A 24,773-nucleotide genomic window follows, 5' to 3' on the forward strand; every position below is an offset into this window, starting at 1 on the left:
CATTAAATCCCCTCACTAATGCTGGGCATACAGCCAGATAAAATGTCTGTCAGACCGACAGACATTTTATCTGGCCGGCTGCCAGCCGCAGATGTCGCCGGCATACACTGTGAGAGAAATCTCAGTGTATAGCCCGACATCCGCGCCCGGGGGAGGAGACCTTTCCCTGTTCCTTCCGTAGGAAGGAACACAGGAAATGTCTGTCTGTCGGCTGTACTGGGCATACACTGCCCGATGCGGCCGACAGTTTACCGGGTAATATCGCATCGGACGGGCATGCTGGACAATCCAGCATGCCCGACCGAGCAATATTTAACCCTCGGTCGCTCCCCCACAAGCTACAATTATCGCGCGATCCGCCGATATCTGGCGGATCGTCCCGATAATTGTAGCGTGTATGACCAGCATAAGGTGCATACACGTAACGATTTTCGTTTAGATTTTCCTTTGAAAAAGTGAACGATTTTTACAACGATGAACGAATAATGTTCCTTCCCTTAATGAAAATCATTATGTTGGACAGTCTGAAATGGACGATTAACGATAACTACAAACTGGAGCGCGCTTGAACGATTATCGTTTATCGTTATAACTCAAACTGAATGATTTCTTGAACGATAACGACGTCTTTAATGACAAATCGTTCAAAAAAAGTCATTACATGTGTATGCACCATTAGTCTTAAGATGAGAATTTCTGCAGTTGCATGTGCTACGTTCCGGAGCATGTTCTGAGCGAAAACACATAAGATATGCTCTGCAAATGGGCTTGCGTTGAACTCTGCATCTGCCCCTTGGTTTTTAAATTGGTCCCATGTAATGATGAACAATTATCTAGAACTGTCAGAGCTCATGCTTAAGAGAACTAATAACAATCACATCAGACAGCTGGGCACAAATATTTAGTATACTTGTTAATTATGCTGTAGGCATAGTGACTCTTGACCATGAAAAATTGTCTGACCTTGTTACACGCAAAACTTGGTAAGAAAAATGTCCAGACTTTGCACCATTATCCACTATCTCTTTCTAACTAGACACACTGTTATTTAGCTCTTCTGGTTGTGAACACCGTAGGGGGGGGGGGGTAAATGTAACAGATTGCAGGCATCTGTGCCATTCTGATGACTTAAATGTACCTTTAATTTGTATTCTGTGCAATCATTGAGCTAAATGTACTCTTATCATTTGCAGAGCCGACTCAGATTTATCGGTTTCTGAGGACAAGAAATCTTATTGCTGTAAGTTATTGTTTTTTTTATTTTTGTGACTTCCTGTAACCAGGTTCTTACTGGCCACCATTTTTCCTCCACTGTATAAAAAAAATATATATTATTTTTGTCATTCGTCTTCTGACCGGTGATCGGCACTCTGAAGACCAGTTTTGAAATTGACTCCCTGAATTATTGAAGGGATTTTAATTTGTCAGTGTTTTGTCTTAAGGTGCGTACACACTAGACAACTCGCAAAAGATGCAATGTCGTTCATGATTTCCCTTGAACTCCCCCGGCAACTCTCCTGCACTCCCAGACAAACAATATGTTGTATAAACTGTCCAATCTGGCAAATGATCTGACTAACGACCTGAACCTTGTTAACGAGATTGACAGATCTTGCCTGCTGTAGGCAAGATCTGAAGATGTGATGTACAACCCGCAACGCGATCGTGAGTAGACACTCACGATTTGGACATATTTGACACGATTTGTTGTTCCGATGTGTTGAAATCGGGCAAATCCTGCAAAATATTGTCTAATGTTTACGCAACTTTTATGCTTTGTGGGATAAAATGTGTATGCAGTTAAAGGTGTTAATGTCACAAAAAGTTATTGAAAGCAGTGATTGTAACCGTTAACACCTTAGAGTGACAGGCATGTGTAAGTAAAGAAAATACAAAACTAGTGACTAGAAAGAACATCTAACATATCTATAACCATTTAATGTCTCAAGCAGTAAATATGAAATGGAGTTATTGGATCCTTTTTTTTTGTATTGTCTAGTTTACCTGTATCTAATAGTGCTAGCAGGGAGCAGAGACTCAGTCTTTGCTTACATAAAAGTACTCTGCAATGGTAATGATTGACTCTCTATTTTGTAAGTAGAATAGGGTGCTGGTCAGCCCCGGCTCACTTAACTAAAAGGTTACAGTTTCTGTAGAAACCTTTTTGTTTCCTGCCTTCCCCTTTCCATTTGAGACTATGCATACCTTTCTAGTATTCAGCACCCTTCCCCCCCCCCCTTTACCCCCCAAAAAAAGTGTGATCACTAAGGAGGGCATATTTTAATTCGGAAGGTCAAAATTTTGGATAAATCGTTGCTACAGCTATGTAACTCATACTATTAATAAATCTTTCCTGTTCAACTCCCCACATGCCCCTTCAGTGCCCCTCAGGCCAACTCACATGCCCCTTCAGTGTCCCACAGTTCTTCCTTCATGCTATCAGACCAAAACATATGGCCTGGCACTGCAGTTCAGTGCTTCACAAAGTAACCGGACAGACCTGTGTGCTGCTCTCCAGCATAGAGGGAGAAAAAGCACTGGCCACCAGAGAGGAGTGCAGGCTGCAGGCACAGGGAAGCTGTGGTGTGATCAGCAGGGTACTTGCTGCTGTGAGATTTGTCTAGAGTGGGAGCACCTGCCCACAGCAGACCTCTTTGTGTTTAGTCTCCCGTGCAGTGGGGGGCTTGGACTGGTTACTAGTGTGGGCCAGTGGGCCTGTTTGGAGGAGGCTAAAGGCTGGTACGCTTGGTGGGTGTGTCCATATTGGCGCTGATTAGCCAGTCAGCATGGAGCTTCTTACAAGGTCAGGGCACATTTTTCCATTCACAAAACTGGCAGGATGCGGCGCCCTGTTAATTCTGCCTAGAAGGAACACTACCTATTCTTCATGCAACTTCTGAAAAACGAGTCTCAGAGCAGATCTTGAGTTGTTTAGAAGAACATGTAATTTCTAGTCGGTACTCTAACCACAGAGAGACCTGCTGAGATAAAGCACCATTATTAGCACTGCTAATCCTATTACACAATTAGAATACTAAAGGAGTATGCAATAAGGATTATTGACCCTATCCTAAAATAGTGTTTTCAGATGCAATGATACTGTAGAACATTATTATTTGTATCTAGGTGCAATCATATGACCATGCTCAAAATCCAAATCCTAATGGCCCTTGCCTATATTGATTCTTTCTATAGGGATCAATAAGATCTTTAAGTCTGATGGGGCCCTAATTGCGCACAGCAAAAATCCACATCTTTAATTGAAACTGCTTTGCTTTCAATATACAGTGTTTATACACTCTTAACATATTCTTATTTCCCTTTCACACCTAAATCCTGGGTCCAATCCAGGTTTTAGAACACTGTTTCAACCTGTGTCACGGCTGTTCAAACCCACACCGCACGTTGGACCTGGGTTATTCCCGAGTCGTCCCATTTCACACTGGACCCATGTATGTCATTAGGGGGCAGATGTACTAAGCTTTGGAGAGTGATAGACGACCAGCCACTCAGCTACTAACTGTCATTTCTTCTTCAGGGTCCATAGGCTCCACAGGGAGACCCTGGGGTGTAAGTGATGGGAACTAAGCTGGGCACCACGCAGTAAAAGCTTTCAGCTCCCAGGATGCATTGGGTCCACTCTCCCTATACCCCGCCCCCGAGCCACCTCAGTTTCGTTGGTGCCCGGCCGTAGTCTGGTCACCATTTTGCAGGGTGGTTGTTCTTCAGCCCCTAAAGCTTATTTTATTTGTTTTATTTATTTTACTTTTACAAGTATAGAGCGCACAGTGACAGACTGTCCGTGGGACGTCTGCGCTGCTGCTGTCACCCCTCCTGTACCGCGACACCAGTACTAATCTGGGGATCTCGGCGGGCGATCCGGGGGTCAGCGCTAGCCAGGGCCCCCAGAGAGGACCCAGACTGCACCTGGACATCAGGGGACAGGTAAGGCGGGTCGCCGCTCGCGGTGACCAGCATGTTATGGCAGTCGTTACCTCCGGTCTCAGGGGACAGACCGGAGGTGCTGGGTGTGGACGCAGGCTCCGGCCATCGCGCTTCACTGGACCACCAGGGACATATTGATGTGGGAGCCAGCGCCCCAGGGGTTAATAACCAGCCAGGGGAGACAGTTTCCCTGTTTAAGCGGCCCCTCAGCTCAGTGCGCCTTTCCACTGTGGTCTGGCTTCCCTGAGTTGCTCTCCTCCTCTGGACACGCTCCCTCTGAGGTCTCCGGTGGCCATTTTCTATGGTGCAGTTGTAGTTCTCCCAGGACACCGCGTGGTCCAGTCCCCCTGCATACCTCTCCCCAGTGTCAGTGTACTCTCCCCAGGGTCAGCATATGTAGCACTATACAATATTTGTGAGGTCTGTCACATACTGTTGTGTACTGCACTGTGCCATATAGGCAACAGGCTCCTGCAGCCTGCCTAAGCATAAGACAGGACCAGTATATTGCTCATGTTAGTATTTGAACATACTCATGGTTGCTTTGTATTTGGTACCATATTGTGCGTCATTTATCCTGCAAGGATGCTTGGGTGAAAGAGGTGGTCTCTCAGGGGTAAGCCCTCTCATTCCTTCGAAGGCCCCCCCCACCAGTTTTTCTGCACAGCCCCAAGGCCTTGCAGGATCCAGGAAGCCATACAGTCCTTGCTGCAAGCAGGGGTAATTGTACCAGTTCCACTATCTCAACGAGGGACTGGTTACTATTCTACTCTTTCTGGTTCAGAAACCAAATGGGTCTCATCGGCCTATCCTCAACTTCAAAGCTCTGAACAAGTTCTTTAGGGTGTCCAGGTTCAGGATGGAAACCTTACGATCCATCATACTGGCTATGGAACCTGGGGATTACATGGTATTACTGGACATTCAAGATGTATACCTACATGTTCCCATAACTCCTTCTCACCAGCATTATCTGCGGTTTGCTATACTGCAATGACACTTCCAGTTTTAGGTATTGCCCTGTGGCCTATCCACGGCTTCAAGGGTATTTACCAAAATTATGGCTATCATGGCAGCCCACCTGTGGAGTCAGGGTATCCGGCTTCTACCATATCTGGATGACCTCCTCTTGTTGGCGAGTTCTCCAGAAGTGCTTCACCACCACCTGCAATTGACAGTTGCTTGTCTACAAGCACACGGGTGGTTAATCAATTGGAAAAAGTCCTCCCTAATTCCTTCAGAGGATGGTTCATTTGGGAACCCATCTGGACTCTCACCAGCAGAGAATCTTTCTAACGCCAGAAAAGTTCTCCACGTTGCAGCTGCGAGTACGCATATGTCTCCGCAGTCGCCGGGTGTCAGTCCACTCGGCGATGCCGGTTCTGGGATTAATGTTATCCACATTTGACATGGTGGAATATGCACAGTTCCATTCCAGGCCCCTGCAGGGGCTGATCCTCTCCAGGTGGAACGGATTACCCCACCGGATCAGAGCTCAGACGATGGTACTCTCTCCGGAGCTGCGTCTGTCCCTCTCTTGGTGGCTACAGTCATCTCATCTAACCAAGGTACGCCCCTTTTGGATCCAGGACTAGATACTCCTAACAACGGACGCCAGTCTCCAGGGATGGGGCGCAGTGACTGGTCCACACTTTTTTTCAGGGCCGGGGGACTACTGTAGAGGCATCCCTGCCCATCAACATATTGGAACTTCTGGCTGTGTACAGGGCCCACATGATGGCAAAGCACATTCTTCACAGAAAGCCTGTGCAGGTTTAGTCCGACAACGCCACCACAGTAGCATACATCAACAATCAAGGAGGCACTCTAAGTCGGGTAACAATGACAGAAGTGTCACGCATTCTGACATGGGCAGAATCTCATCTTTCGGCAGTGTTCATTCCAGGAGTTCTAAATTGGGAAGCGGACTTCCTCAGCCGTCACAACGTGCATCCAGGGGAATGGTCACTTCACCAAGATGTGTTTCAACTCCTAGTGGACAAGTAGGGTCTCCCAGAGGTAAACATAGCTATGGTTACTGCTGGCAGTGTGAAAGAGGGTATGAGTAGCTTGTAAACATAGCTCAGTGCAGTGATCACGCTGACTGAAAAAATTTGTGGGTCCCAGGGACCCCTCACTTTAAAAACTCGGGTTCCTACCCCACTGTTTCTGGGTCCTATCACATATATTATCTTCATTCTTCTGCCTTGCGGCGTCTGTATTACATCCGCCGGGCTTAAGTCCAGTGTATGTCATACCGATTCCAAGGATAGATAGCAGTTAGGGGCAGGTAGTGCTGGGGGTAGGGAGGGGGTAAGGGTATATAGCTTAAATTAGCAGTTACCCCTAGCCCCTCGCAACACCAAACAGCCACCTGCTCACCCACGCAGCACCAAACAGGATTTTCTGGGGAAGGTGTGGGGTTCTATTTATACTATATATATATATATATATATATATATATATATATATATATATATATATATATATATATATATATATATATATATATATATATATATATATATATATATATATATATATATATAGTGTGTGTGTCGAAAAATAATTTTTGGGGTGCAATCAGTGTGAACACTCCCAACCCCCACAGACATAAGAGACTGCTGCAGCCCCTCCAGCAAGCCCAGGCAAATATTCCCTCCCCCTCAGTGCCCCTGCTGGTCAAGCTATTATATCATGCTGAGAGTCCCGCACCGTGGAACAAAAAAATAAAATAAAATAAAAATATATATATATATTTTTTTTTTATTTTTTTTTTTCTCAAACACATACTCAGAATACACACAAGCATATTCACACATACATAGTATACACTTACACAGTAGCACATAGCTACACACTAATACAGAGATACACATACACTTTTGAGGCTGCTGTAGGTTGCTAAAGGGGGTGGGCACCTTGAATCATTAGACCCAGCCCCCTCACAATGTAATGCCGTGATTCACTGGAGATGGGGCGGTGCTTGCCGTATTGGCTCTGCCCTTACTGCAGGCAGTGTACAGGGTATCGCTCTGTCAGGGGTGGTTTCTATGTACAAAGTGAAGAGTATCCGCACAGACCTGTGTTCACAAACTGTCCTTCCCCTATATTTGAATTCCAGTTCAATATGTAACCATTACAGGGGAGGTGCATCCAGGAATAAGATTAATCACAGTTAAGGAAAAAGAACAAAGTATTCTTACAATGGTGCAGTCTCGGACTACCTATAGTTAAATCCTGTCTTACAGTGGCCCATAGAAAATATAAAACATAACCTTTTATTCAATCGTATAAATAAAAACCGCTAAATATTTATTTGTATTTTTCTTTTATTCCTTTATTCTTATTTTCAATAAAATTGTGTATGTGATTTAAAACTGTTATCCACAACTATTTCTACAGAATTAAATAACTTGTCTCGATTCCGATTATATATACACCACGCTGTAATGTGACGTACTCTTGGCATGCCCCATGTGTTTTTTAATGTGTTTTCACTAACCAATCTGTATCGCTGTAATAGCGGAGACCAAATGGCTGTAGTATAATTGAATGGGACCCAACAATTTTGGAGAAGCGAGTCCCCGATCCACAAAGTCGAGTAAAATATGCGCTATACCGCGTATTTGCGATCACTGCCCAGGTTGGATAACCCAGTTCACATATCCCTGCGTATACAGGTCAGTCCAGTGTTTGACCAGGGTCGAAGACCTGTGACACACAACCCGGATTGACCCTTTCACACCAAGGCAGGACACGGGTTGCCCCGGAAATATTCTAGGTCAGAGGCTCGGTGTGAAAGAGATATAAGTTGGGCTGCACTGATTTATATGGCAGGTGTAAATGTCCTATTTTAGAGGTGTGTATAAATGCCTGTAAAACTTCTTCTGTAGTTCAAAATGTGTGATAATTCAACGCAATTCTTCTTTTTTTCTTTTTTTTTTTGCAGCCAATATTTTTGCATCGGACGCTCACGTACATGTCACATCGCAACTCTCGATCAAATGCCAGAAGGTAATTTACTGGTACAATGTTTGAATGTGATTTTGTACTTAGGGATTTTAAAGATGAACACTGGTGTAGTGTAGCATGTATTTGTCTTTTTCTATATACTGATTAAACAGGATATTTAAAATAACTTGCAATGCCGGACACCACAGGTAGTGACCCAGCGAATGACAGGTCCGTAATACTATGTGTGTGTGTATATATGTGTGTGTGTATATATGTGTGTGTGTATATGTATGTATGTATATATATATATATATATATATATATATATATATAATGTGTGTGTATGTATTTTCTACAGTAGTGTACACAGATGGTACATGAACTGAACCTATGTCATCTGTTTCTTGATCCTTATCTGTTGCTACAATTAAATTTTTTTTCCAATAGCTTCTCCCTTGTAATGGTATCCTGTTACATACTGCATGTGTGTTATTTCTATGAAATGATCCTGCAGTAGCAGTATACATATCGCAGATGTAAAATAATATTCTCTTGTGCTGATACTGTTATGTCAGTGTCTCCAAAGCTCCATTCTGTGAAAAACTAATTGGAGACTTTTACTACTTGCTGTTCTGTAGGGACTGTTCCAAACATGGTTAGATTTTCATTATGTGATTATTATGGCCTTAATTACTCCTGGAAACTAGAGTTCCCGCTTGGCTGTTTTAGTGGGGCGCTGCACCCTGCCTGATTTCAAAAGGGCAGAATGTGCCCTGCCCTTTTGGTGGCCCCCCACTAAAACAAACTGCCGGTGTCCCGCGGGTGGAAAAAATTGTGGTGCAGCAATCTCCGCCGGTGAATAGATGTCATGCGCACAGCATCTATTAGCAGAGAGGGGAGAGCTTGGGGGCAGCTCAGCATGTCCATAAGTGCTGGGCACGCCGCCAAGAGTTATGAAAAGGGGGCGCGTCTTAAAGACTTGCCCACTTTTCTCACGATCATGCCCCTTTTCAGCGCGTGCTAAAGTACCCTCTCTACAGTCCGGCGCCCTGTCCCACGCCGAACCTACAGTGAACACTAGGTAACCATTTAACTAGTCTGATTCTTATCACTGCACTGCCCTCAACTATTCGTTTATTATGTGCTGTCTGTCAGATCGAATAAAAATCACACCAATTAGGATTTCTTTTTTTGTATTGTTTGTTTGAAACTTTTAAATGTGTTGCTGGACTTACCTGGCTTCTGTCATGGCGTTAATGTATAACCACAATTGGTGAGGGAAAAGGAGTTCAATTTTGAATACCTGGGGATTTTTAGCAAGTTGCAATTTGCCTGGATATAATAGAATGTGAATGTATGCTAAGTCACCAGAAACCCTTCCAAATGAACTGGACAAATTGCCATCTGTCCGATATAATAGCCAGTGAGTTTTGTAACTAGCTGGAAAAAGCTGTAAGAAGAAATGGTTCCCACTGGGTAACAAGATGACTGCAAGAGCAGACGTCCAGCATGACAGGCTGATGGCTGGCGTGCATGAATGACTGTAGGTGGCTCAACTGATCCTACAGAAACCGACTGGGCTGATTTTTTTGGTCCTATCTATTGCTGAGCTTTTCACAGTCCTGCAACATTTCCCAGGGTATTCTACTCCCATTGTTCCCTTGGAAATGTTAGGGGAATTACTTAGTGCTTGACCGGGACTTTGCAGCAATGCCACCAGAGGAACCGACTTGGGCACGGTAAAATAGGTCCAGGATCGCACATACGTGGTATAGCGCAGCCAATATAACGTACTGTCTCGGCTGGGCCAGTCACAGCTGAGCTCATTAGGCTCCAGGCTCCCTTTCAGCGGCTGAGCAGTGTTTAGGGCGGATGAAAGTCTACTCCCGATTAATGGAGTGTGTCATCACTCTGGGGCCATTATGGGCAGGGGCTTACGCCTGCCCCAACTTGTCAGCACTGCAGACACTGATTTTACTGATTGATATGCCAGCCGTACTCTGCTCATTCACGCGTCACCAAGACCCCTGTGCCATTGTAATAAATATATATATACATCCAACAACAAGTTGCAACACACATGTCTGTAAGCTAGACAAAGCTGCTTTGCCTTCCTTTGACATGAATAGGATTGTTTGCATAATGTTACCATACTACACAACATTTGTAATAGAATAGTGGCCCATTCACATCTATCCCTAGTAAAATGAAAAAAAAAAAATTCCACCGACACAAGTACATATTTTACTAGCGGTGCGGTGTATCTTGCCCTCTTCTCTCCTACTATAGTGGGTTTAGTCCGATGGAGCCTTTGAAATCCTGCAGGAACCCAGGTATGTAGAACTATCTGTTTTAGCATCGTTTATTGAAATGGGAGTCATGAATAGAGAGGAGAGGAGTCGAGATTTATTCTTAAACATCCTTCCTAAAATAAAATACTAAATCCACCCCTGGTAATGTCCCAGATAGAGCACTGCTACATACTGGACCTAATTCTGAGGAGCACGTTAGTGTCAATCTGTCTAATGGGAGTGTCGCTGAAGTGTTTGTGTGCACAGACGCTTGATCACTCACATTAGAGGCCATAATCAGACAGAGAATCTGCACCTATTAGAGGGCTGGAGCAAGTTTCCAATGTGCGACCGATGGAGGTGACTGAAGACTCGCCAACCACGATTGCAGCATCTGGAGACACTTGAAGTGGGCATCTGTCCTTGCAGATTCATACGCATGGATGCACACAAGTGGTATTAGCATAAAGTTGCAGATGTGTGACCAGAAAAAGATGCACACTTGTACGCCACTGTCCCACTCCGAACCAGGCCCACTGTGCATATGCCACAGAGTACTGCTGCATTTTGTGTGTACATATAACATAGAGCAATGCTACATACTGTATCATTGATTGCACATATGCGCTACAGCGTGTCTTTTACACTAGCTCTGCATGAGGAGCCTTCCAGTTAAAATGTTTTGTTGCACTTGTGTTTTTTTTTTTTTGTCATTATTCCTTTCAAACCTTACTTAATGACCCCAAATTTGTTATGATGGGTCTCTGGGACCCACATCATTTTCATCTCCCTGCAATTACTGATAGCTACAGGGCCTGCTAAAGCTTTCATTATCCTTAGAAGGATTTTAGAGTTCATTTCTACAATCAGATCTCATAAGTGCCAGACCTGGGAGGAGTTAGAATAACTTTTTTTTTTTTTTTTTTTAATCTCTCAAGTTGAAGGGGCTGAGGATTTGGACATTGATGCCTCATGTTTAAATGATATCTCCAGGTGGTAAGGAGTAGGCAATTTAGTGCAGGACGTACGACTGGTTTTTTAACATTCATGGAGGCTCCTGAAAGCTGGCTTTCTTTCTCCCCAGTTAAAAGATTTACTTTGAAGTCTGGACCAAACCTGAAGTTCCATATTTTGTGCAGACCCTTTTTCTTCTCCTTAGTGAGGATATGGAGAAATGGAGTCTCCACCTAAGTTGTAATCTCCAGTTCTCTGCTTGTCCAGGGCAATGATTGCTTTGATCTCAAATGTGGCATCTTTATGGGATGGCCCAGGCAGAAACTTCTATGCCATCCTTCTTAAGTCTATGTATGTTACAGCTGTGACATCACTTACTATACTCTGCATGTAGTGATTAGTAAGGCATTGTAGAAATTTTTGGGCTTGCAGATGGGGCAAAGCAGGACTGAATGGCTGACTTTGGCTGAGCACTTCTGTGAGGCGTCCAAATATCTGGGGGATTAGGCTCTTGGACAATTTCCATTTGCCTGTTAATGCACTGAAAGCTTACCGGTTCTAGGTTTCTGTCCTTTCTGCAGGAAGTACAAAGGACCCAATGTTGAGTGGTAAGAGGTAAACTGGCTCGGTCGCCTAACTGAACAGCTTCCCAACTTTCAGAAAAGTATACATGATAAATATCTACCCACTTGGTAGCGCCTGTGGTTGGAGCCTGTTTACTTCTCTTACGAGATCCATGATCATGAGAATTAGACACCTGAAGTGAAACAGAAGTCCCCACCTAGATAATATTTTGATCACAGAATTTTCTGAAAATAGAGCAACATTCCTAGTTCTCAAAGTAGCAGTTCAGTCATATATCGGATCTAGGTGATCATTTCAGTGCAGTAATAGGAGGAGCGATAGGGATTCTATTCAAATCATTCCTCAGGCCAAAAGCCAAGTGGTTCCTTTTAGGCCATTGTGAACCTCAAAACCCCAAGAAGGCGTAATTGAGTTCCATTATAAACACCATAGAGTGGCAAGAGTTCATGATCTTTATCTTGGTCTGATCAACCTGTTCCCTCAAATTGCAATGCTTCCACATGTTTTGGAGTATGCAAAAAGAGAAAGCATTTGGTTGCACCAGACAGGCCTAAATGATTGATGTACAAGAACTTTCTTAAAATGGCAGGAGAACTAGTCATGGTATATTTTTTGAAGATGGGACCTGTTAAGCAAAAAACCACTTCACCATTTCTGATCATCGCTACTGGCTTTTAACAATGTGGCTGTGATGTGTGGCTTCAATGCAGTCCTCCAATCGCTCCTTTGGTATTTGAACCTAGTATTTGACTGCTGTATAGCCTAGACTGTTTGGACACTTGGGGGACTATGAATTAATCGAACAAAAGCCTTTTCTCCAGCTTTTTTACAGTTTTTCTCTCTGTATATCCTAGTCTTTCTCTAATAGATGGATATATCTATCTCTATTAATCTATCCTAGTCTTTCTTTTGGCTAACTCAACATCACAAACTTCAATTTAGTTTGGGTCTTTATGTCTCCATTTGTAATTTGTCATAAATGTAGTCCTATTGGACGTTTAGTAGGGAGAACCCTCCACACCAGTTGTTTTATTGGATAATTCTCATAGTCTGCTTCTTTGATGAGGTGCTACCTAGGTAATTGGTGAGAATAGTCTTAAGCAGAAGAAAAGGGGTTACTTCTGTGTGGTGCACAGATTAAAACCTATATCCCTGAAAACCGTTAACATTTTACCTTCCCTTTTTTTTTTTTTTATTATTCTTAAAGTATATGCTTCAATAATAGCTTGATTGAACGTAGAATATAAAATCTAGTGAATAGGACTGCAGACAAATAAGAATTGTGAATGATAAAGGAGAACTAAGTGAAATCTGACATAAAGCCTCAATCTTGGCTAGGTAATTTTCTGGTTAGGTATTGTTGCTGGGATACAAATAATTCACCAAAATGTAGGTACTGTACTCATATCAGTGTCTAGTCCCCATTTGCTTCCAGTTCCATGCTAAGCAATTAAAGCTTTTAACACAAGACAAATCTAGCCGATAGAACTCCTATTCTACAGTGACGACTGCACAAATATGGCAAGGATTAACGGGGAATAAATGGGTCAATAGATAGAAACCTTTTTTATAATCCTATTTTTCTCATAGAATGGTAGTGTACTTTCTATCAACTGGTAAAACAGCATACCAAACGTGCAGTTGGGTAAAGACCACCATTGTGCAAGCGTTGTAAGCTTTAAGTGGCACATTAAATTTACCTCATTGTGTGTAAGGCGCTGCGGACCTTTTGTGGTGCCATATAAATAAAGAATAATAATTGTACCCCGAAATCACAGGCTTTATTTGCAGTCCCATTGGGCTGCGTACAAAAATCTGCGATCTCGGGCTACTATATGAGCAGTATACAAATGTCTCCTAATACATCTAGCTTCAGTACGCCAAGCAGCGCAACTTACCTGGCGTGAGTGAGCTTTTACTAAAATGCACAAGCAAACTATGCTGATGAATTTGATATGCGACACTTGTATATCTGTGTCCACCAGAGTCTGCATATGAAGCACAACGGAACTAGGACTGAAAAAGCTTACATTGTAGCACTTTGTATAGAGATTCAGAGACTTAGTTGCACACAGATATACAAGTATTGCATATAAAACTAATCCGCACAACCTGCTGGTGCGTTTTAGTCTGAGCACATTGTGATTCAGACGCATTTTCAGCTAACAAAGACGCCAGGGACTAGCAGAGTCTCACAGGAACTGGTGCGCCAAGAGGGGCTGTTCGGCGCAACTGCAGCAAAGATGTGTAAGAACATTTCTGTATGTGCGCACTTACAGGCTTCACCTGCAATTCAATAGATCCCTAAGTGTTGATGCATTTAATTAACATATTATATATGTTGGCTACAATGCTCTTAATAGATCTCAATCTGTTTTATCTTATTATTTCTCAGAAGTTGGCACAGTGCTCCCTATAGGATTACAAAGATGCCATTATACAATGCTACTGATAAGTCATAGTTTAGCTATGGCACTGCCTAACCTGTACAGTAACATTTAGTTTAGTTGTTACTTTGGGGTAACCTGGGCTTTCTCCTCCCACTTTTCAGTGCACACTGTACTAGTGGCAAATCACAGTATACTGGGCAGTATGGATATTGTACTCTTCACAGATAATGAGTGGGTATTGTACTTTTTGAGGGACAGAACTGTGGGTAGAGCCATATGCAGTTAAGTTGTAGGGAAATTTGGATATGTTTTCTAGGAGTGTATTTCCCACCATACTGCTATATGTATCTGAATTTTGCATAATGCCCTCTATTGTAAAAGCAATACTGTACTGTGAAGTATCTTCCTCTATATCCACCTAATAACTTGTCTCATTTATTCCTGTAGGAAAACATTTAAAGTTAATGACATGTTGTTAAAAGTGGAAAGAATGAGGGGAGACCATGATACTGACAGGTAATACATCTCTAGAAGTTTCAATCTGCCCCTATGCATACCCTTTATTCCAATATATGCAATAAGAGGACTTTCCTGTATTAAACAATTTTCCTATAAATAGTATACTTGTGAGCAGGCCCCTTATGCCTAGCTGTATGTTAACACCCAGTCTTTACAGCTGGGGACAAACAGTAATAAAGTGTATTAGAGTATGCTAGTGCTATGTAAATGTGTGAATAGCAGGAACGTTGCATGCTTATTACTACTTGTTCAACCCTCAATTTTATGTCCATCTTCACCCTGCCTCCCCCACGCAACCATGCCCTTTTTTTAATCCTTGCTAAATGAAAACCCATGTTCTTGCTTGCCTCCAGTAGTCTCACTTAAAGTCAAACTCAGTTCTTGGTGGGCAAGTTTTGTCTGGTTCATGTCTCAGTAGTTGATTGTGGTTTTCTGTCATTGCTGTAATACTGGACTGAGTGACATTACAGTTTGGATTTTTCTACCTTCAGATACCTTTTTAAATGTATTGACTTGTACATGCCCTGCTCTGCTTCTGCTACTAATGCTATGGTCCCCTAGCTTTTGTACCTTCTTTTTCTACTTCAGGGTCCATAGGGGGTCCACAGGTTTGACCTTGGGGTATAGCTTGGATCTGGATCCATGGGCACCATACAGTTAAAGCTTTAGCTCCCAGGATGCACTTGGGTCCTCCTCTATACCCCGTCCCCGAGCCACAGGCACCTCAGTTTCAGTTTGGTGCCGGCCGAAGTCGGTTGCACTGTGCAGTGGGGCTGCAGGAGCAGCCCCATGGCTTTATTTTTACAGAAGAAAATTTTTTTTTTTTTTTTTCTCTCTTGTTTTACACTTAATGCGGCAGCATAGGACTGTCCTTCTGGACGTCCACGCTGCCGCTCCAACACCCCGCTGGCGCTGCGACGCCAGTACTGAACTGGGGATCGCAGCGGGACCCCGGAGTTAGTTCTAGCATGGCTCCGGGACCTCCCTCTGAGTGCTGCCGGACTCTACGGGGAACAGGTAAGCCGTGAGCAGCGCTCTTAGCGCCGCTCGCGGGGATAAACGCAGTCAGTTGCCGCAGGTCTCTGGGGACAGACCGGCGGCGCTAGTAGCGGTGGCGGGCTCCCCCTCATGCAAGCATACCCCACGCTCTGCTGGACCACCAGGGTATAAGTTCCGGAGGGGAACCGGCATCCCTGGGGTTAAATACTAGCCAGGGGAGGCAACCTTCCCTGGTTTAGCGGCTCCTCCCCTCAGCTCAGCGCGCCTTTTCTCATGTGTACTGGTGTCGCTGAGCTGCTCCTCTGCTGGCCACTCCTCCTCAGAGCTCTGTGGCGGCCATCTTTAGAAGGCTATAACGCAGACTCCCAGGCAGGTGCATGGTCAGGTCCCCCTGTGTACCTCTGCCCTACCAAAAGGACAGTGTACACGGCGCTATAACTCCCCCCAGACACTGAATCTGGGTGGTTGATGGTAGCGATTGGTGCAGTAAGTACTATCTTCCTGCATTGTATGTGACTTTGCTAGTGCTGCTGCCTGTACTTATTTTCTAATTACTGTCAGCTTATATCTATCCCTTTGCTTCTCCTACAGCCCGAAGGTGTGTGGGGGAGGGGCGTTTTTCTATTAACCTCACTCTTATAAATCATGTATTTGTGAGGTCAGTCACATACTGTTGTGTGCTACACAGTACCATATTTTTGGGCCTGTTTGTGTTGCATGCTGGTGAGTGTGGGGGTCTTAATACCGTATGTCCTCTGCTGATAAGTATTTATTGCATAATTACTGTATCATGTCTGATGAGGAGACTGAGCACTCCGGGGCTCCTATGTTGCTTTCCTGCAGACGCTGTTCTGCTGGTGTTAATGGGGGGGATTTATCTCAGGATGGTCTTTGCGGGCAGTGCCAGCTGGCACCAGGCCCCTCTATACCCTCTATGCAGCAGGACCCCCCTTGGGCGATGTTTTCACAAGTGCTGACATCTATTGCAGACAAGTTGTCGATCCCTACAGTGACCCCTTCTGGGGTATTGTCCCAGCACTCTATCTCCCATTCCCCAGATATTCCGCAGGTATTGCGGTCTCCCTCCGGGGCCCAGACTGTGAGACGGTATTCGGGGCTGCCTGTGTATGTCCAGCCTCTCCCTGTATCACAACAGTCTGTAGTGCCTTTTCAGAGCTTCCCTCAGTCGGCTCCTCCGCCTTGGGTGGATGTTCTCTCCAACTCTGTACAGAGTTTGGCTGCCTCATCCTCGGCTTTTCAGTCATTTTTGCAGGATGATGTGCCACAGAAGGCGACTAAGCGGCCTGTTGTGAGTTTACTCACTGCGCCGGTATCAGAATCGGATCCCTCTTCAGATGATGGAGAGGTTCATGAGGATTCTGATTTGGATGCTGTGGGAGGACAGGAGGTTGAGCCTAGGTCCTCCATTAATGTTCCAGCATTAGTTACGGCGGTGCGGGCTATTCTCAATATAGAAGAGGCGGCACCGGTCCCTAAGTCGAAGTTTCCTGACTTCAAGAAAGCAAAGGTTACTTCTAATGTGTTCCCTCTGTCCGATCAGTTGGCGGATCATATGGCGGCGGCCTGGCAATTACTCAGCAAGAGATCCCAATCGCAGAAAAGGTTGGCTTCTCATTATCCCTTTCCTGAGGATCATTGCAGGAAATGGGAGACTCCACCAGCGGTGGATTCACATGTCACTCGCTTGGTTAAAACTGCTACGCTACCATTACCGTCTATTTCCTCTTTAAAGGATCCAACGGACAGGAAAGTGGAGATTTGTTTGAAGTCCATTTACTCGCTCTCCAGAGCGGTGGTGCGCCCGTCCATGGCCATTTCCTGGGTGGCTAAAGCCATTGAGAACAGGGCCAATGCCTTGGAGGATTCTCTTACGGACGATGTTCCGGATGTTCAGAGAGCATTAGTGGCACAAATGAGGGATGCCGCTTCCTATATTGGGGAAGCGTCATTGGATGCAAGCATGTTAACCTCTAGAGTTTCGGCTGCAGCTGTGTCTGCTCGGAGATCCTTGTGGCTGCGGTCCTGGAGGGCTGATGCGGACTCTAAAATGGGTCTGGAGGCTCTCCCCTTTAATGGAGAATTGCTATTTGGTCCGGATTTGGACAAAATAGCGGATACCTTGGCTAAGCCAAGTCGGCTTTCCTCCCTTCGGCTTCTGCACCGGCTAGGGTGAGGAGCACTGCTTTTCGGTCCTTTAGGGTTCAGGGTAAGGCCAAGGGCCAGTCCTTCCCGAGACATTGAGCGACCAAGGCCTCATCCAAACCCAAGAAGCAGGCATGGAATGCTCGGCGCCCCTCTTCCAAACAGGAGGATAAACCTGCTGCCTGACTGGACGGGCCTCTCCCTGGGGGACCCCAGAGTGGGAGGCTGACTTCTCAGATTCGCCCAGTGTTGGTTCAGTGCCACCACGGATGCTTGGGTTCGAGAAGTAGTCTCTCAGGGGTACGCCCTGTCGTTTCGTTGCAGGCCGCCCCACCAATTTTTTTGCACGAGTCCTTCACTGGACGAGTCCAAAGCTTCCCATCTCTGTTTCTGGTGCAGAAACCCAATGGGTCTCATCGCCCTATTCTGAATTTAAGGTCTCTGAACAAGTACCTCAGAGTTCCCAAGTTCAGGATGGAAACATTGCTGTCCATCATCCTGGCGATGGAACCAGGGGACTTCATGGTCTCCCTCGATATCCAGGACGCCTATCTCCATGTGCTCGTAGCACCGGCACATCAGCGGTACCTGAGGTTTGCTATCCTAAACCATCACTACCAATTTTGGGCGTTACCTTTCGGTCTTTCCACGGCTCTGAGGGTTTTCACCAAGGTGATGGCAGTCATGGCTGCCCACCTTCGGGGTCAGGGTATACGGCTGCTGCCGTACCTGGACGATCTGCTTCTGCTGGCAAGCTCCCCGGAGGTGCTTCTTCATCATCTCCACCTGACAATTGCTTATCTTCAAGCACACGGGTGGTTAATAAATTGGAAGAAGTCGTCTCTGATCCCATCTCAACGGATGGTCCATCTGGGAGCACTTCTGGACTCCAGTCAACAAAGGATTTTCTTGACTCTGGAAAAGGTATCCTCCCTACAACTGTGAGGATACACGGTTGCCTGAGCAGTGGCAGGGTGTCAATACATTCGGCAATGAGAGTCCTGGGGTCCATGGTGTTGGCATTTGACATGGTGGAGTTCGCCCAGTTCCATTCCAGACCCCTGCAGGGGCAGATTCTTGTGGAGTGGAACGGGTTGTCCCGCCGGATCCGATCCCAGATGCTGGTATTATCCCCGGAAGTGCGCCGGTCCTTGGCATGGTGGCTGCAGTCAGCTCATCTCAGCCAGGGTCGCCCCTTTTGGATTCTGGACTGGGGTCTGCTCTCGACAGTTGCCAGTCTCCGGAGTTGAGGGGCAGTGACCGGCTCATTGTCTCTTCAGGGCCGTTGGTCGGCGGAGGAGGCCGTCCTTCCCATAAACATTCTGGAGCTACGGGCAGTGTACCGTGCTCTTCTGGCGTCAGGCACCGTTCTTCTCGGAAGAGCAGTTCAGGTGCAATCAGACAACGCCACGACGGTGGCATACATAAATCACCAGGGAGGAACTCTCAGTCGAGCTGCGATGTCGGAAGTGTCCCAAATCCTGACTTGGGCGGAGTGCCACCTTCCAGCAATATCGGCAGTCTTCATCCCGTGAGTCTTCATTTGGGAGGCAGACTTCCTCAGCCGTCACGACGTGCATCCCGGGGAATGGTCGCTTCACCCAGAGGTGTTTCAACTTCTCGTGGACAAGAGGGGACTGCCGGAATTGGACCTGATGGCCTCTTGTCACAATTACAAGTTGCCCATATACGGCTCAAGAGAAGGGACGCAGGCGCAAGCCTAGTGGATGCGTTGTCAGTGAAATGGTCGTTTCACCTAGCGTATCTGTTTCCTCCAGTCTCTCTGCTCCCTCGGGTACTCAGAAAGATCAAACGGGACGGAGGCACGTTTCTGCTGGAGGCTCCAGCGTGGCCCAGATGTCCTTGGTACTCCGATCTCAGGGGCCTATCTGTAGACGCTCCGTACCTTCTGCCTCAACGTCGGGATCTGCTGTCTCAGGGTCCCTGCCTTTACCCGGATCTGGGTCGACTGTCTTTTGACGGCGTGGCTCTTGAGACAGCCGTCTTAAGGTCTCGGGGGTTTTCCAGCTCTGTCCACAGTACCATGCTTAGGGCACGTAAACCTGCCTCTGCACAGATTTACCACAGAGTGTGGCACACTTACTTTCAGTGGTGCGAGTCTAGAAGCTATGACCCTCAGGTGTTCAGAGTTTCTAGGATTTTGGCTTTTCTGCAGTCAGGTCTTGACCTGGGCTTACGGCTTGCTTCCCTAAAAGTTCATGTATCGTCAGTGTGGTTCCAGCGAAGGATTGCCACACTGCCTGACGTTCACACCTTGTTCCAAGGTGTGCTGAGGATCCAGCCTCCCTTTGTGCCTCCAGTGGCTCCGTGGGACTTGGCGGTGGTTCTTCGGGTCCTGCAGGGACCTCCTTTTGAGCCTCTTGAGTCGGTTGACCTCAAGTGGTTAACACTGAAAACTGTGTTTCTCCTGGTTCTTGCTTCGACCAGGAGGGTATCCGAGTTGGGGGCACTTTCCTGTAGCCCCCCCTTCCTGATTTTTCGACAGGGCTGTGCTTCGCACCCGTCCTGAGTTTTTGCCTAAAGTGGTTTCTAGGTTCCACATAAATCAGGAACTTGTGGTGCCAGCTTTTCAGGCTTCGGGTCTAACGGCTGGCGAGGCTTCACTGGACGTGGTCCGGGCTCTCAGAATTTATGTTGAACGGACGGCCTCTGTTAGGAAGTCCGATTCGTTGTTCATCCTCTTTGGCTTCCATAAGAGGGGTTGGCCTACCAACAAACAAACTTTAGCCCGTTGGCTTTGTTCTGTTATTAGGGAGGCTTATATACAGGAACGTTTGCCTGTTCCAGCCTCGGTTAAGGCTCATTCCACTCGGTCTGTAGGCCCTTCTTGGGCTGCTAACCGTGGTGCCTCCGCTGTTGAGCTGTGCAAGGCAGCCACTTGGTCTTCAATTCAGACATTTTTGAGGTTTTATGCGTTTGACACCTTTGCCTCTCAGGATTCTCCTTTCAGCTCAGGAGCGTCCCCGCCCTTAGTTGAACTGCTTTGGGACATCCCCAAGGTCAACCCTGTGGACCCTGAAGTAGAAAACAAGAGATATGGTAAGAACTTACCTTTATCTGTTTCTACGAAGTCCATAGGGTCCACAGGGCGCCCGCCCTGACGCACCTGGCTTCAAATGGGTTGTGGTACTGGTCAACGGTGTTTCTGTCTCCCATTTCTGTGAGTATGGTTTCTTGTGTGTTCCAGTCTTCTCTCTGTTTAGTCTCCTCCTTCGGCCTAGGCTACTTACCAACTGAGGTGCCTGTGGCTCGGGGGCGGTGTATAGAGGAGGACCCAAGTGCATCCTGGAAGCTAAAGCTTTAACTGTATGGTGCCCATGGATCCAGATCCAAGCTATACCCCAAGGTCAACCCTGTGGACCCTATGGACTTCGTAGAAACAGAGATAACAAAGGTAAGTTCTTGCCATATCTCTTGTTATTTGGATACAATTTCACCAAAGGCTAAAAGTACAGAGTATCAAAAACAACTCTGCTCTAACTATTTCTACATCAGGGTCCATTGGGTATCCACAGGATACCTTGGGGTATTGGTGATGACGTCAGACATCGGACACCACAGAGTTACATTTTCATCCTCCCAGGATGCACTGGGGTCCCTCTCCTATACCATGCCCCCGAGCCAAGGCATCTCAGTTTCGTTGGTGTCCGGCCAGGAGTCGGATCACTTGCAAGCTGAGTGGGGCTATAATGGCCCCTGAAGTTTTCTGCAAGCAGCTGCTGCTGCACAAATGAACTGTACAGCATGAACAGTCAGTACTGACGTCCATGCTGTCGCTCCTACACCACGCCGGACCAGAACGCCGGTACTGATCCGGGGATGCTGGTAGGTATCTGGGGTCACAGCTAGCGGTGACCCTGGATTACCTGGAGTGTGGCCGGATTCAAGGGGACAGGTAAGCGGCGGGGTCCCGTGGATGGTACCCGCCGGTAACAGTCCTGTAGGTCTCCAGGCAGGGGGCTTCCTGGGGACAGGCCGCGTGTGGAGCCGGGTATTAACCTGCGCTTCCACTAGACCACCAGGCACAGCGGGCCGCAGCATGTGCGGTACAGCGCGGCGTCCCAGGGGTTAATAGCATGCCAGGGGAGAGCGCCTTCCCTTTCTAACAGCCGGCGCCTCCCCCGCTGCACAGTGCCTCTCCACAGCGGTCTGGCGGGCTGTGTCAACACTCCTCTCCCGGGCCCGCTTCCTCTCTGCTTCTCGGCGGCCATTTTCTAATAAGAGTGCAACCGCTGTTGGAAGCTGATACAGGTGGCATCACGATCCGTGTCCCCCCGCATACCTCTCCTCCAGAGTAAGGTCAGAGTATGCTGCACTGTTTCCTACCAGGCTCTGTGTCTGCATAGTTGATCTCAGTGCTGATAGTGCAGGGATTTATTTCTACATTGTATGTGACTTAATGCTAGCGCTGTCTGCCTGTACTTTCACTTCTGACTGCCAGCCATTTTACTATCCCTGTTGTTCTTCTGCAAAAGCCCTTGCGGTGCAGTGTTGCATGGTATTCATTGCCTCACAGTATTATTATTGTCTCTGAGGGGAGTCACATACACTCCATTACACTCATCATGTCTGAGAGTGAACGTGAATTTCCTCTCCAGCTAAAGTGTACTGTACCAATAGCGGAGGGTGAGGGGCACACTGAAGGTTTATGTCGGGCATGTTCTATAATTTCACGCCCGATTTCTGTAACTGCACCTGTGCAGAAACCGCCCTGTGCTTGTTTTGCTAAGGCACTTACAAACCTTGTGGGCCAGCTGGCGATGCCCCCTGCGTTTCCCCAAATGGGGTTATCGCAGCAGTCGGTAGGGTCATCACCCATGCAGGGGTTCTCTAGACAGCTGATTGTACCCCAGTGTCTCCCACTTTCGCCATCCCCAGGTCTCCCAGGAACCTGTGTGGGTAAACTCATTGTCAAATACAGTACAGCACCTGACGGACGTTTTACAGGGGGAGTCATCATTGCGGCCTGCTAAGCGGCCTTTAATGTCTCAGACAGCTCATTATGATGAGGATAACATAACTTCTGATGACCGGGAGATTTTTGACCCCTCAGGCCAGGAGCTCCCTCGTACTAAGGAGGTGGAGTCGAAGTCTAAAAATTTTTATACCTGGCCTTATACGGGCAGTCCGTGCGGCCTTGGTTATTACAGGTGACGATCCCCATTTATTCCTTTGTGGGGGGGCGTCCAGACTGGCAATGGCCGTGTGCTGGATTGCCAGAGCCATGGAGCGTTGGGCTGATGACTTGGAGATGTCTCTAGACGCTGACTCGTCACCTGAGCAGGTGGAGTTAGTGGGTAACCTCAGAGACTCATCTACGTACATTAATGAGGCAGCCTTGGATATAGGGCTCCTCACTTCCAGAATCTCCTCAACAGCAGAGGCTGTGCGCCGCACCCTCTGGTTGCGTTCTTGGAAAGCAGATGCAGATTCCAAAAAGGGATTGGAATGCTTGCCCTTTAATGGACAGGTCCTGTGTGGCCCTGATCTCTACAAAATTGTGGCCACTCTGGCAGCAGCTAAGTCTGCGTGTCTGCCATCGGCGACAGCAGTCCCATCAGGGTCTGGTACTTCGTCCTTTCAGCCTTATAGGGCCCAGGGTAAGTTGAAAGTGCAGTCCTTTCCTAGACAGGGGCCAAGAAATCTGCCAAGCCAAAGAAGCAGGCTTGGAGTACAAGACTTCCAACTCCCAAGTCGGACGATAAGCCCTCAGCCTGACTGGACTGGCCTCCCCTTGGGGGACCCCAAAGTGGGAGGCCCGCTTCTTCAGTTCGCCCAGTGCTGGTGTCTCACAACCGTAGACACTTCGGTAAGAGAAGTGGTCTCTCAGGGGTACGCCCTCTCCTTCTGACTGAGGCCTCCCAGCCGGGTTTTCACCACGGGCCTTCAGTCAGACCAAGGCAAGGCCAGGGAATTCCGGAAGGTGATCCACTCTATGCTCCAGGCTAGAGTTATAGTGCCGGTCCCATTGTCCCAGAGAGGATCGGGGTATTACTCCAATCCTGTTTCTGGTACAGAAACCCAATGGGTCTTACAGGTCCATCCTCAAATCACTCAACAAATTCTTGAGGGTTCCTCTGTTCAGGATGGAGACCCTGCGTTCCATCATTTTGGCGATGGAACGTGGGGATTTTATGGTGTCGCTAGATATTCAGGATGCTTACCTGCGTATTCACATTGTCTCAGCACACCAGCATTTCCTCAGGTTTGCAGTAGGAGACCAACACTTCCAATTTCAGGCACTGCCCTTTGGTCTGGCCACAGTGCCTCGAGTGTTTACCAAAGTCATGGCAGCCCACCTGTGGATGCAGGGGGTCCGCTTGTTGCCCTATCTGGACATCCTTCTGGTCTCCAGAGATTCTTCAACGCCATCTGCAATTGACAGTCTCTGTGTTGCAGGCTCACGGCTGGCTGATAAACTGGAAGAAGTCATCCCTGGTGCCATCACAGAGGATGCTCCATCTCAGAGCCCTGTTGGACTCCCAACATCAGAGAATCTTTGTGACGGAGGAAAAGATCTCTGCATTACAGGCAAAAGTACGCAGTTGCCTGCAGAGTCGCCGGGTGTCTATTCACTCGGCGACGAGGTTACTGGGTTCCATGGTGTCGAAGTTCGACATGGTGGAGTTTGCCCAGTTTCACTCCAGACCCCTGCAGAAGTTGATCCTCTCCAGATGGAATGGGTTGCCCCACCGGATAAAGACACAGACAATGGTGCTGTCACCGGAGGTACGTCTGTCGTTAGCCTGGTGGCTGCAGACCACTCACCTGAACAGGGGGCGCCCCTTTTGGATTGCAGACTGTGGGTCCTTCTGACAACGGACGCCAGTCTTCGAGGTTGGGGAGCAGTGTCTGGTCCACACTTCTTCCAGGGAAGGTGGACGCCAGCAGAATCTGCGCATCCAATCAACATCTTGGAACAGCAGTATTCTAAGCTCTCCACCAAGTA

The 24,773-nt window shown here is 47.0% G+C and overlaps 1 protein-coding gene across 1 annotated transcript in view; it reads left to right on the forward strand.

The window, feature by feature from the left end:
- Positions 1-24,773, forward strand: part of SUZ12 (SUZ12 polycomb repressive complex 2 subunit) — a 98,408-nt gene that overhangs the window by 6,680 nt on the left and 66,955 nt on the right. The window contains exons 2-4 of the mRNA XM_088468562.1: positions 1,194-1,240; positions 7,898-7,962; positions 14,570-14,638. Coding sequence (XP_088324688.1) covers positions 1,194-1,240; positions 7,898-7,962; positions 14,570-14,638 — 181 coding nt within the window. The remainder of the gene's footprint in view (positions 1-1,193; positions 1,241-7,897; positions 7,963-14,569; positions 14,639-24,773) is intronic.

The sequence above is a fragment of the Taudactylus pleione genome, unplaced genomic scaffold, assembly GCF_031769625.1.
Source record: "Taudactylus pleione unplaced genomic scaffold, aTauple2 ptg000012l, whole genome shotgun sequence".
Classification (NCBI taxonomy): domain Eukaryota; kingdom Metazoa; phylum Chordata; class Amphibia; order Anura; family Myobatrachidae; genus Taudactylus; species Taudactylus pleione.